The 12255-nt window shown below is 40.6% G+C and overlaps 2 protein-coding genes across 2 annotated transcripts; one reads left to right on the top strand and one right to left on the bottom strand.

Moving 5' to 3' along the window:
• Positions 1 to 53: 53 nt before the first annotated feature.
• LOC114365896 (protein KIAA0556) lies at positions 54 to 8510 on the bottom strand. Its single transcript, XM_028322600.1, has 15 exons — positions 8248 to 8510; positions 7970 to 8059; positions 7801 to 7901; positions 7541 to 7720; positions 7126 to 7433; positions 6786 to 6968; positions 6488 to 6625; positions 6135 to 6408; positions 5398 to 5631; positions 4664 to 4841; positions 3924 to 4120; positions 3037 to 3178; positions 2439 to 2532; positions 2243 to 2361; positions 54 to 1491 (listed from the first exon to the last, which is right to left on the bottom strand). The coding sequence occupies exons 1-15, from the start codon at positions 8322 to 8324 to the stop codon at positions 1392 to 1394; spliced, it is 2415 nt and encodes an 804-aa protein (XP_028178401.1). The 5' UTR covers positions 8325 to 8510; the 3' UTR covers positions 54 to 1391.
• Positions 8511 to 8804: 294 nt separating this feature from the next.
• Positions 8805 to 11886, top strand: ArgRS (arginine--tRNA ligase-like protein). The gene has a single exon (XM_028322592.1). It carries the CDS (start codon positions 8917 to 8919, stop codon positions 10966 to 10968), a length of 2052 nt encoding a protein of 683 aa, XP_028178393.1. The 5' UTR covers positions 8805 to 8916; the 3' UTR covers positions 10969 to 11886.
• Positions 11887 to 12255: the final 369 nt, after the last annotated feature.

The following is a 12255-nucleotide window of genomic DNA, read 5'->3' on the forward strand; positions in this document are numbered from 1 at the left end:
TCCGTAAAGAGTATTCTTATGTGTAAGTACACGCAATAAATAAAACCAGCGGGTAATACAAATCTGTCGTTTATTTCCGGTACAAAAATCTAACTTTACACGATACACGTTACTATGACAGCAATTTGACGTGGCGACGCGACGCGCGGCTTCGCATTATACACTGGACTGGACAGAACACACTATATTCATAAATTATTTTAACAATAATGCAAAACTTGTAAAGTAACTAGTTATGTAACTCGTTTCTGGTTTTCCAGTTTTTTTCTATTATTAAAGTAACAGATAAAGTTAACAATGAGTTGATAAAAACGTTTGGCGCATGTGCAGTCTACAGTTTTTTTCCTGCATTTTAGCAGCATTGAACTCGCTAAATGTGCCCAAAACTTTTGATTATTATTTGCAAACAAATTCTTAACTTAGTCTATAATTTGCATAATTTATTCAAAATATATTATTTAAATTCGTACGATTAGATTTTAAATAAGTACTTATTCTACATTAATTAATCGTCGATTTGTATGATTTGTTTGAATGTTTTTATCGAATTATATTTATGTTTGGCTGTGTGTGGTTGTTAGAACTATGTTTTGATAGAAAACATTAGTCTTGGTGACCAATGCTTATGAATGAAAGTAGGATTAAGAATTTAAAATCACTATTTTTGTGCGGCTTACATGTTACTCCATAAAGACACTTTACAACAACCAAATCACATCTACGATAACATCTCTATAAGGGGCATTCACGATAAAACCTTGACTCCATTCTCACTCTAAACACAGACCAGCGTCTTTTTAAGTAATCTTAAATTAATATAAATAATTTCGACTAGGCAGTTTCATTGCGTAATACTGAAATCTTTAACAATATTACTCGTATACTCTATGGGGCACACGAGATAGCTTTTAATTTCAAAGCCTGGGATGGGCAGATTAACAATTCAACTGCCCAAGTGTTTATTCCCTCAGCTGAATGAGCTATAAAAGATCAGTAGAATATGGAACATTTCTTTCTTCGCAGGCAAAGTAACATGCGTACATGGTTCCCAATAGTTCCCATACAGACTCATCTGAATGTAAAGTGGAATAGGCAGCTAAGAAGTACGATATCAGAGGCGCTTATGTCCGAGCTCTTCCAATTCAGTATTCGTTCTCTCAGTTTTTGTACGCGTTATTGGACGGACCTTCGTCATACATGTGACCTCACTTCATGTAGCGGAGGTTTCAACCAGGGAAATTAAAAGGGGACTATGAACTATCACTTCTAGGCTACAAGAAGTTTTTGCGTGAATGGCACTGGAACCAATATGTGGTGCGCATTTGGACTATTTAGTCAAGCTGGATATCACTGGTGAAGTTACTTTGCCTCCGGGCGTGGCGCGTGCAAATTTAGCGGCGCGCGCATTGCACGCCAGTATGCGGGCGCGCGGCTGGGTCGGCCGACTCGTGCGAGCCGCTCGTGGTCGTGCGTTGACTCAGATCCGAAGGGCTAAGGAAAACATTGTATTTGTAGTCCATTCTTTGCAGGCGCGGATCCACAGTTGTGGGCACTGTGGGCATGCCCACAACCCTAATTTGCTTGTTTTAATTATGATCTATTGATAAGATCGATAGGCATGTATGTATGTCCGGGCATGTAGTGATCCAAGTCTCACTTTGCTAATTTTTGGTGGCTGTGCCCACAACCATTTTTGAGGGCTGGATCCGCGCCTGATTCTTTGGCATTGGAGATGACAGTGGCTTGTGATCTTCTGTATCATCAGTGCATTAAGACTAGGCGCAGACCACAGATTTTTTTTTAGTTGGCCGACAGTTGGGCCCGATTTTAATTTGTATGAAGAATCGGCCAAATCAAATCGGTGTAATGTGCGCACTTCCATACATGCCCATACTGATTAACTGCCCGACTAAATTATTGGTCTGCGCCTAGGCTAAGGTTCAAGTTCGTAACCGACTCCACGCAGCAGCAGATGATGTGTCGCTTCGCTAGAGATACATTATGTATGAAATATCATCACAACGTGTTGCTAACTACAGATGGTACCTTCGTTGCACTTTCATATTGAAACCAGGAGCCTCGCGACGACACACATCGTCTGCTGCTACTGCTTGAAGTCGGCTACGAAAATCATACCTTTGGCGTGTGAGTATTCCCATGATGATACAACAACGTCAAATGGGCACATATTTAATTAGGCCACAAATACTAAATACCTAATTAGCCTACAATAGGTACATACCTCGGGGTTAACGCATCAATGTCCACATTCTGCAAGCAAATCCATTGCGGCATTATGTTGTCCTCATTTTTGGCACAGTCCAAGGATCCGTTATAGATCAACAGGTCATCCATCAAAACCTAAAAATATACGCGATATTTTTACACTCTATCTATACTTTCAAACATTTACATTTGAGTTGTATGAGATAACTTACACCAAATTCTTTAACTCCCCTCGTTGGAGTTTTGCCGTAGTTCCAAATCTTCATACCGTAAACTGATATCGGTACATCGAAAACGAAGAATACTCTGAAAAAAGATTTGGATATTTTTAAAGGTCTTGCAATTTTTCATGTAATAAGAAAGATGTAGAGTGCGAGTAAGCTCTCTCGTACACCTTTGACAGTCCACCAGAGAGAGCTTCAGCGAGTCCACACTCTAGGAGGTCTAATGGTCGAGGTGGCTGCGTTTCTCCCTTGGGTTAATAAACCATAAATATTCGTTCATCCCCATGCTCAATAGCAGTAGGTATAGTTACTTTTCTTCCAAGTTTGAGTAAGCCAAACAAACATGTGAAAAAAACGTAACGGAACCGCGGGTAGGTTATGCTATAGGCGCGTTTACCCACTATGGCGATTTTTGCAGCCGCGGTGCCGAGACTCGCCGTCGCTGCGGTAGCGTAATGTGGACTCCATACAAATCCAAACTAAATGAGTGCTGTTGCGCCGCATGGCAGTAGTGTGTTAGGGACTTACAGCCTTATTGCAATGTTAAACTTCTCCCGACCAAGCTAAACATGGATTTAGTAGTAACCTGTTGAGAGTATGAGGCAGCACGGGCGCCAGCCAGGAGTGCGCGGCGCCGGCGGTGGCGCCGTCGATCAGCTTGTCGGGTGTACGCACGTCCTGCGCTCGCGCATCTAATACGTTCACGCTCGCCGGGTGCGCACACACATCTGTATAAAGGCAACAGCGCATCAGACTGCATTTTTGTTGCAATATAGCCTGTGTTACAAGGAGATAAGATTCTACTGTGTTAAGCGATGACTAGTGATGTGATGACATCCGTGCAGCACATCAGACTACACTTTCTTGCTGCAAATTCGCATCTTTCACAAGTACATAAAGTGCCACAGTGTTTATGTTTCTAGTTTCTATATCATCGTTTTTGTACCTAAGTAGTTACATTCCAATAAGAAGAGACTGCACCAGAAGCGCGTTTAAGCGGCGATGCTGCACGCGCGCATCGTATTAGCAACCCGCAAGACGAAGTGTTTGTTGCAATACTTGCAATGTCCAAGTAACACGCTTCGGCCTTTTATGTATAGAATCGTGTCGGCCATAATAAAATGACGAAAATGAAGAACTTTAGCTCGACTGCTATCACTGAGTGAGTAATCGCAAAAAGTGGATAAAGCCAAACGAATCGATCAACTGTAGAAATTACCTGTTACATGATAACATCAAATTGATATAATTCATTAAATATTACCGAGCAACAATTTCCGTCATTACTGTTCAGTTGGACACAATTGGATCACAACTTTATTAATGACGAGACCCAACTTTTACCCGACTGCACCAGAAGGAGGGTTGTTTTTCAAAAAGACTGTCAGAAGTTTAGGGATAACAGTTTCAAATCAAAATAAATTAGCAAACAAAGGCAGTTACCAAAAATCGCCGGACTAATCCAAAACTTACTAGTCTCCGTTAGCTGTATCATGTTCCCGTGGGGGTCATAGAGCTCTACGGCGGTGAGGCCCACGTAGTATGGGTCGCCCCACGTGGAGAAAATGCTGAGTTGCAGCACGAAGCCCGTGGGAGCACCCATGTCGAGTCCGCTACCGTAGACCAGGCAGTCCATGCGGAAACTGTCGGAATCTTTGGCGTCTTCCAGTCTGGAGGCAATGAGGAATCAATGTTTCAGAATACAGGATGATATAACATAATAAAGGCAGTAGACCAGACAGTCTAGTAGATGCGCTAGCTAATAAAGCAGTCCATGCTAAAACTGTCACGAGTCCTTGCAGTGCCTTCCAATCTGGATTGGGAATGAGGATTTCAGAATACAGATTCAATCCTTGAGGCTAGGAAGCTGTTAGTTTTTAGCGTCTTCCAGTCTGCTAGCAATAAAATCATCGTTCCAGAATAGGTTCAAATGACAAAGACCAGACAGTCTAGTCTTGTCGTCCTTGAGGCGACATAGTCCAACGGTGTGAAACAGTGTCGACTCGAGGGTCGTAGTCCTGTCTAAACACCATCGTCTGCTAGACTATTATGTTTAGGCGGACCCAGTCGTAATACGAGCACCTATTTAGCTAAGCTGGAGAAGTTAATGGGACTGCTATGAAGTTGCTAATAAGACTTGTCTTCAGCTGAAATAAATTTGAGTGATTTTCTGTTCAGATATAGGACATCTCTACAGAAGAAAATAATCTTACCGATCATCAATGTTAGCCAGCTCCAGCTGGTGTACATAATCGTAACAGGTGTCCCCAGGCGCGCGCCGCAGCAGTACGGGCCGGTAATGCAGCGGCACTCCGTCCAGCGAGATGCGAGCGTGTTTCGCTCCGATGTAGGACAGCTCCATATTCGCGTTGTAGTTCCAAATGCGGATACCTGGATCAGAGTAATACTACGCTACGGGTACGTAACTATAGGGTGGCAGGGCTGGCAAATTGCCACGGGCCCCCGACGGCCCCGGCCCAAGACCCTAATCGCAACCTCCCCACCCCTGAAAAATGCCAAGGGCACCATGCACAGAATTTGCTACGGGCCATAGATGGTATAGTTACGCCACTGCGCTACGGTCTCCTATTCAACGCTATACGCGGCTTACAATAGTTACAATGTCAGCGTCAGACGTTCCTATTGACACGACACCATACGCCGACGTCAACGTCTGAAAGAAACCAAAGTAGTGCATTTCTATAGTAAGCATTGTGACGCAGCCTACGGCGTGACGCTGTGCGCGGCGTATAACGTTTATCAGGATATCACATGACAGCCTTGAAAGTCCTAACATAGAAAAATGGTAGCAGTCAACATCTTCTCAAGAAGGAATCCTGATTGCTAAGTAGATAACGAACGACCAGCATATCATGTACATTGTACAATAATGGAGAAGACCAGTAAAATTCTAAACTAAGACAAATATCACATAAGCCCCACTAACTTGTGATTTCAGAAGGTTCCCTCAACTCCATAATAATGTGACAGAATTTCGTCCCAGAAGCAAAGTTGGTGCACCACATATCGTCGAAGTCAGTCGTGATGTTCCTCCCGGAGAACAAACTCTTGCATTCCATCAGGCTACCAGGGTCTGGGGTTTCCTCGTCGGTGATAAATGACGTGTAAGCGTAAGCTCGGTGAACCTTCACTGATTCGTTGTAGCAGAGGATTTCGATCCCTGGAAAGATAGTTGAAGGCGTGATCTTATGTGACAGTCGATTAAGGGCTTTTATTAAAGCCTTGGGCAGACCAAACGCAGGGCAGTAGCAGCGCAGTTTGAATGCGGGCCCGCGCAAGTTGTAATACAAGAAACTCTTTGAAGTATGTCACACCAAATTTGAACGCGGGCCCGCGCCGCACTGCAACTGCCGAACGACAAACGAGGCGGCGCGGGAGCGGGACAGAAGCGGCGCGAACGCGGGCCCGCGTTGTTGTATTACTATGGCGGCCACATTAGCATGACACACCGGACGCAGGGCGGTAGCAGCGCGTTGAAAGCGGTTTTCGAATATTTAAATTTTTGACAACCGCCCGCGTTGCAACTGCTTTGAAACTGCGCTGCTTTCAGTGTGCCTCAGCCGCGCTACAACTGACCCGCACTGCTTCTGACCTGCGTTTGGTCTGTGGAAGCCTTAAGGGTGCCAAACTATAAAGACAAGATGACGAGTCTTATATTTTCACCTGTAAGCCCGATCAGATGTCTTTGACCCCAGTTCGACATGAGCGTCAATTTGATCTGCTTCGCGACGTATTTCGTCTCCTTCTCCTCGTTATCCAAAGCTTCGAGCAGTTCAGCAGGACTCAAGTTGTGGTTGCTGTCATTGGCTGTAAGCGGCCTTTGCTCTATCAAGGTAGACTCGTTCATTGGCTCGTTCTCCTTTAGAAGAGCTTGGAAATTCTTGTCGTTGATCATTATGGCTTCTAAAATACTTGGGTCTTTGGTGAACAGGATGGTCTGTAAAAGGATCCATTAGTTGCTTTGATGTTACTACTCTCACTAATTTGCATGATGTTGCTTTACTGAATTTACATACATCACCAAAAGTAGGTAATGGTCCTTTCAGTTCTCCACTAGACCTCGCGATTTCGCCATGGAATATGACTTGGTCATCAAGTTTTATCTGAACCAGGCGCACTCCTCTTGTAGAATAAATTCGTGATTTATTGTAATTCTGTAAAACGAATAGAAGAGTATCAAAGATAAGCCACCACCATCATGCTATTTCTCTGGGCGTAGGCATGTTCTGCTTCACCATTTTTCGCTTCGAGGGACTTTGTGATGTGGTGTTCCTGCCAGAATCGGTCCACCTTTTTCTGAAAAAGTGTGCTTACCCATATCCTGAGCAAAGCCAGTCGCGTGCAGTTAGCTAGCAGTATACTGAGTGCGACGGGCAATGTCCGCGGCGCGGGCGTGGTCCAAGCGTGACGCTCGTCGCGGGTCCTCACCACTCCATCGGCGATGCTCTCTGCGCGCCCATGAGACGAGTGGTCACCCGTGTCAGAATCCGTCCACACCTGGAAGAGACGATTGACATGCAAGACTCGTCAATTTCACGTTTGAATTAGGATAGATTTTACGATACACATCAACACCCTTAAACAAGGAGCACTTTTTGATCGATCGCGATATACCTAACTCTTACAAATAAATTCTATGTTGACGACGAAATACCTTTTCTATGTTGACGACGTTACCATGCATATCAAAGAGTTCAATGCCATTTAAACCAACCAGATATTTATCGCCCCAATTAGAAAATATTTTGATTTCCAATAATCTTCCTTCAGGAAGTTCTGGAATTATAAATTCACTCTTTGATTTTTCCTTTTGCATGTTTTTGTTAGGTACGGAACTTAAAGAAGCAGGTTTTTTGGTTTGGTTTTTGACAGAAGTTCTGTTTGAACTATCATTTTGTTGTATATTTGTAGATCCTTCTTTAGGAAATAGCTTTTTCCTTAACTTATTGTTCTCTTGGAATCCTGAAATAACAAATGAAATTATCGTATTTATTTACCTATTGCTGGAAGAATCAAACATTATGTACCTACTACTACTACTTACTTTTAAGAATCGGTTGAATACTTACGTGAACCTAAAATAACATCATGAAAATCATCGTCAATAATGTTACTTCGTCTGTGCCGCGGTGTTACGTAGTGAGGCAAAAGGTCATTTAGGAAATCGTTCGAGCTAGCATTTGAAGAATCTCCCCAATCCAGCTTGCCGTTTCGTACAGTATACTTTCGCCTTCCATTTTGGTTGTAGCCTACAATTTTATTACAAATCAATAATGAGTATGGGGCTATTAATAACTCAAGTGTTAAGAATTTTTAATTTAGATAAGACCTTTGTTGTGCCGCAAGGTGCCAGCAGAGTGCGCGACGTTTTGCATCGAGGGTTTCATCATCATGTCGAGCGTAGTATCCAACGAAGTCCTGCGCGTCAACCTGCAATGCAATTTTAGACAATTTTCGTCGAGACTTGTGGTATTCATACGAGAAATACGATAACCTACCTGTGGTTTTCCAGCTTTGAACCGCCATAGTTGAATTTCTGCTCTTCTAGCTGAGATGTATCGCTGCTTATGTGAGTCTCTTTCATCTCCCTGAAAAGTCAGAGCAGTTCCATGGTCTGATAGCGACTAACACTAAAGTGGGACGCAATACAAAAAGGGCTGGTGACCTTGTGTGAACCTTCACACGGAAGTAAAGCTCATTGTGCTGAAAATTAGCTTCGTATTGACGCACAAGTAGGTCATTAATCATTCTGATAGGCACACAACAATTTACTTACTTGGTAATGTCTTCGAGCCAGAACGGTATTTCCCTATCTTTCGACGCGTATTCAATCCCATTTTCTTTATGTGCCATCCTTGAGCCATGAGAGTAAGCTCTTCTAATTTTCTTTCGCAATCAATATGAAAACAGAATACTGAAAATTCATTGCACTGGGGCACAAAATTTTTATGAAATTTTTGAATTTGTCTTTATGTAAAGGATAAAGATTTTTAAAACAATTATTGGTAATTTGTTAACTTCATTCACACTTGCCACTTTTGAAACATATTTTGCCGCTGTTTGTTTGACCTTGGTAACCATGGTAACTTAACTTTTTAAATCAATGAAATCTTCTGATAGCCCAGGCGATGAATTAAAATTAAAGCAAAATGCTTATAAATAAATTATTTATACGTAAAATCCATTTGTTAGTAAAATGTAGCCATAAATCTACAGAATTATTGATTTTATCGAGTCCTCTAGGTCTAGATCAAAAGTCTAATTTCTAAACGTTCCGTTCTTAAAAGCAAGCACCGACTGATTTTTACACGTAAACTCAATCTGTCAAAAATGTCAACTGTCATCAACGTGCGGTGAAAAAATAACCTTACTTTGATCTCTCCGTGTGTTATTAATTTAAATTTAAGAATAAATAAAAGTATTACCGATTGATATAGGGTCAAAAATGTCTGACTCAGATCACAAAAAATTGGAAGAAAGAACCAGTAAGGCCGAAAGGGAAGCGAAGTTGATCGAAGATGAATTGGAAAAGCTCGCCAGTGGTGATCTAAGTTTTGTGAATGATCCTCGTTTAGAAAAGTTGATGACCGACAATGAAAAACTAAAGCATCGATTGGAGATTCTGGAAAATGCCATCAAAGCTACAAGTTCTTCTAGCGGTAAAGCTGCTAAGCCAATTACTAGAAAACGACCAACACTTGTGACTGACATCTCGTCTGTCGAAGGAAACGTGTGTATTGTTGATGAACTGAAAAATGTGTTTTCTCTTGGCATTTTGTCTGCATACCCCGACTTAGAAGACCCGCCAGTAGTCATCACCTTGTCCAGCAATAATCCCAAATTTGGAGACTACCAATGCAACTCTGCGATGCCTATCTCTCAGTTGCTAAAAGCGAAAAATGTCAAAACGAACCCAAGAGAGGTAGCAAATAATATTTTAAACAAAACTCCATCATCCCCACTGATTGAGAGGGTTGAGGTGGCAGGCGCTGGATTCTTGAACATCTACCTCAATAAGGCATTTGTGGAACATGTACTTAATTGTGTTCTCAGGTTTGGTATCAAACCACCTCCAGTGAAGAGAGAAAGGGTCATTGTTGATTTCTCCTCACCTAATATTGCTAAGGAGATGCATGTAGGGCATTTGCGATCAACAATCATTGGAGAAAGCGTCTGCCGTGTACTTGAATTCTTAAACCATGATGTACTGAGAATTAACCACTTAGGAGATTGGGGTACTCAGTTTGGAATGCTGATTGCCCATTTGCAAGACAAATTCCCAAACTTCAAGACCCATTCTCCACCAATTTCAGATTTACAAGCTTTTTACAAGGAATCTAAGAAAAGATTTGATGAAGATGAAGAGTTTAAGAAGAGAGCTTATGCTTGTGTGGTTCAGCTACAATCTGGCCAGCCCGACTACATTGCTGCCTGGAAGTTAATATGTGAAGTCTCTCGTAGAGAATTCCAAAAGATTTATGACAGGCTTGATATTAAAATTATTGATCGAGGTGAATCTTTCTACCAGAGCAGGATGGATGTTGTTGTGAAGGAGCTCAAAGATAAAGGCTTACTAGAAGAAGATGAGGGGCGATTGATTATGTGGGGAAATGCAGAAAAGCATGATGGAATTCCTTTAACTGTGGTCAAGTCTGATGGTGGTTACACCTATGACACTTCAGATATGGCAACTATAAAGCAACGTGTTGAAGAAGAGAAAGGAGACAGGTTCATTTATGTCACGGATGCTGGACAGGCCACTCATTTTGTAGTTATTGACGCTTGCGCCCGACGAGCTGGGATTCTCAAGGAAGGTCAAAATGTTGAGCATGTTGGCTTTGGTGTTGTTTTGGGTGAAGACAAGAAAAAGTTCAAAACTAGATCTGGAGATACAATTAAACTAATTGATTTACTTGATGAGGGGTTGAAGAGGTCCCTTGATAAATTAGTTGAAAAGGGAAGAGATAAGGTTTTGACTCCAGAGGAACTGAAGAAAGCTCAGGAAGCAGTTGCCTATGGATGCATCAAATATGCAGATTTGTCCCATAACAGGGTCAATGACTATGTATTCTCATTTGATAAAATGTTAGATGATAAGGGCAACACAGCAGTGTATTTACTGTATGCCCTGACCCGTATCAGATCTATTGCTAGGACTGCTCAGATTTCAATAGAACAATTGTTGGAGGAAGCTCAAAAGACAGGCTTCAAATTCAGCCATGAAGCTGAATGGAAGCTTGGAAAAGTCCTTTTGAGATTCCCTGAAGTTATACTTAAAGTAGCCAATGACTTATACTTGCATAGTTTGTGTGAATATCTTTATGAGATATCATCTACATTCACAGAGTTTTATGACAAATGTTACTGTGTAGAAAAAGACAAAGAGGGAAAGATTGTTAAAATAATCTATGAGAGATTGATGCTTTGTGAAGTCACTGCTAGAATCATGGAGAAGTGCTTAGATATACTTGGTATTAAAACAGTTTCTAAAATGTAAATGGCAGAAGTGAAAGTATTAACTACATAAGCAGACTATTTGGTATTTACCATATTATACTATTTAAGTATATCACAATATTTATGATCATACTAATATTTAAGAATTTGCGACACTAACTGTTTTCTAAAAGAAATAAAATACTAGTAAAATTAATTTGTATACTTTTATTGAGTTTCCAAAAACCTCTACAAAACTATATCAGGGTCCATTATCAAAGGTAACATTCATGAAATAACTATTTATCTGTTTAGAAAATTATTTAGAACATTCACTGGATACACAATTACAAAGATTCTGACGATTGTATTTATTAGCTTACGATCTAATGTTACATTAAAATACCATATAGACAACAAGTTAAAATGTTTTTCTATTAATCTTGTTTTATTAAAATTCCATAGCCAGATTCCACTATTATTATTATTTAAAATTCAATTAATAAGTTATGCCAGATTCATTACATCTTACAGACCTATGTAAATATTTTTCACTACTTGAACATACATTACACAACAAATATTATATCACATTATCATAACTAGGTATTATTCAAGTGAAAACTATGATACTTAGCACGGTGGGAGCATAATGAGAAGGTAGTAATACATCAGTAAGTTCCTAGCTCTACGTATGTAGATTTTAAAATTATGTTTGGGAATAACAAAAAGACATCGCAATTATTTAGTGTTCTTTTATTGAAGTTGTTAAAGTGGAGGAAAAATGTGAAGCCCTTATACAGATACTGACCATCAGACTTGGAGCATCACCATTGTGGAACTAAAATACTTCAAGTTTTAAGGTTATTTTTGTATACCTACATACATTTTTTTTTTCAATATGAATTCCATGTCCGAAAAATTTATGCAAGCCTCGTTGGCTAACATCTTGATCTAACAATCGATTATGTTTCTACGTGAATGCACAAACCAGGGAAATGTTTACACAGTTCAATACTTTCATTATATCAGTTAACATATAATATTCATGCCAATTAATTACGAATATTAGGTAGGTACTTGTAATAAACTTTACAGACGTAGTATTGAAATAGAAGTAATGATGTTTACATACTAATTTAACGCGCATGCAAGTACAACCAATTGGTATACTAAATTTCATTCATCAGAAGACCACGAATCTTTGGAAGACCAAAGCTGAATACGTAATTATACGTATAATAGGGTCAAGGAGGCAACAGTGACTCGGTCGGCTACAGTGGCTCAGTCAAGTTTCGACCTGAAGGTATAGGAATATATATTTGTCTCTTTTACCGATTCAAAGGTC

The sequence above is a fragment of the Ostrinia furnacalis genome, unplaced genomic scaffold, assembly GCF_004193835.3.
Source record: "Ostrinia furnacalis isolate ACB-3 unplaced genomic scaffold, ASM419383v2 OfSCF7680, whole genome shotgun sequence".
Classification (NCBI taxonomy): domain Eukaryota; kingdom Metazoa; phylum Arthropoda; class Insecta; order Lepidoptera; family Crambidae; genus Ostrinia; species Ostrinia furnacalis.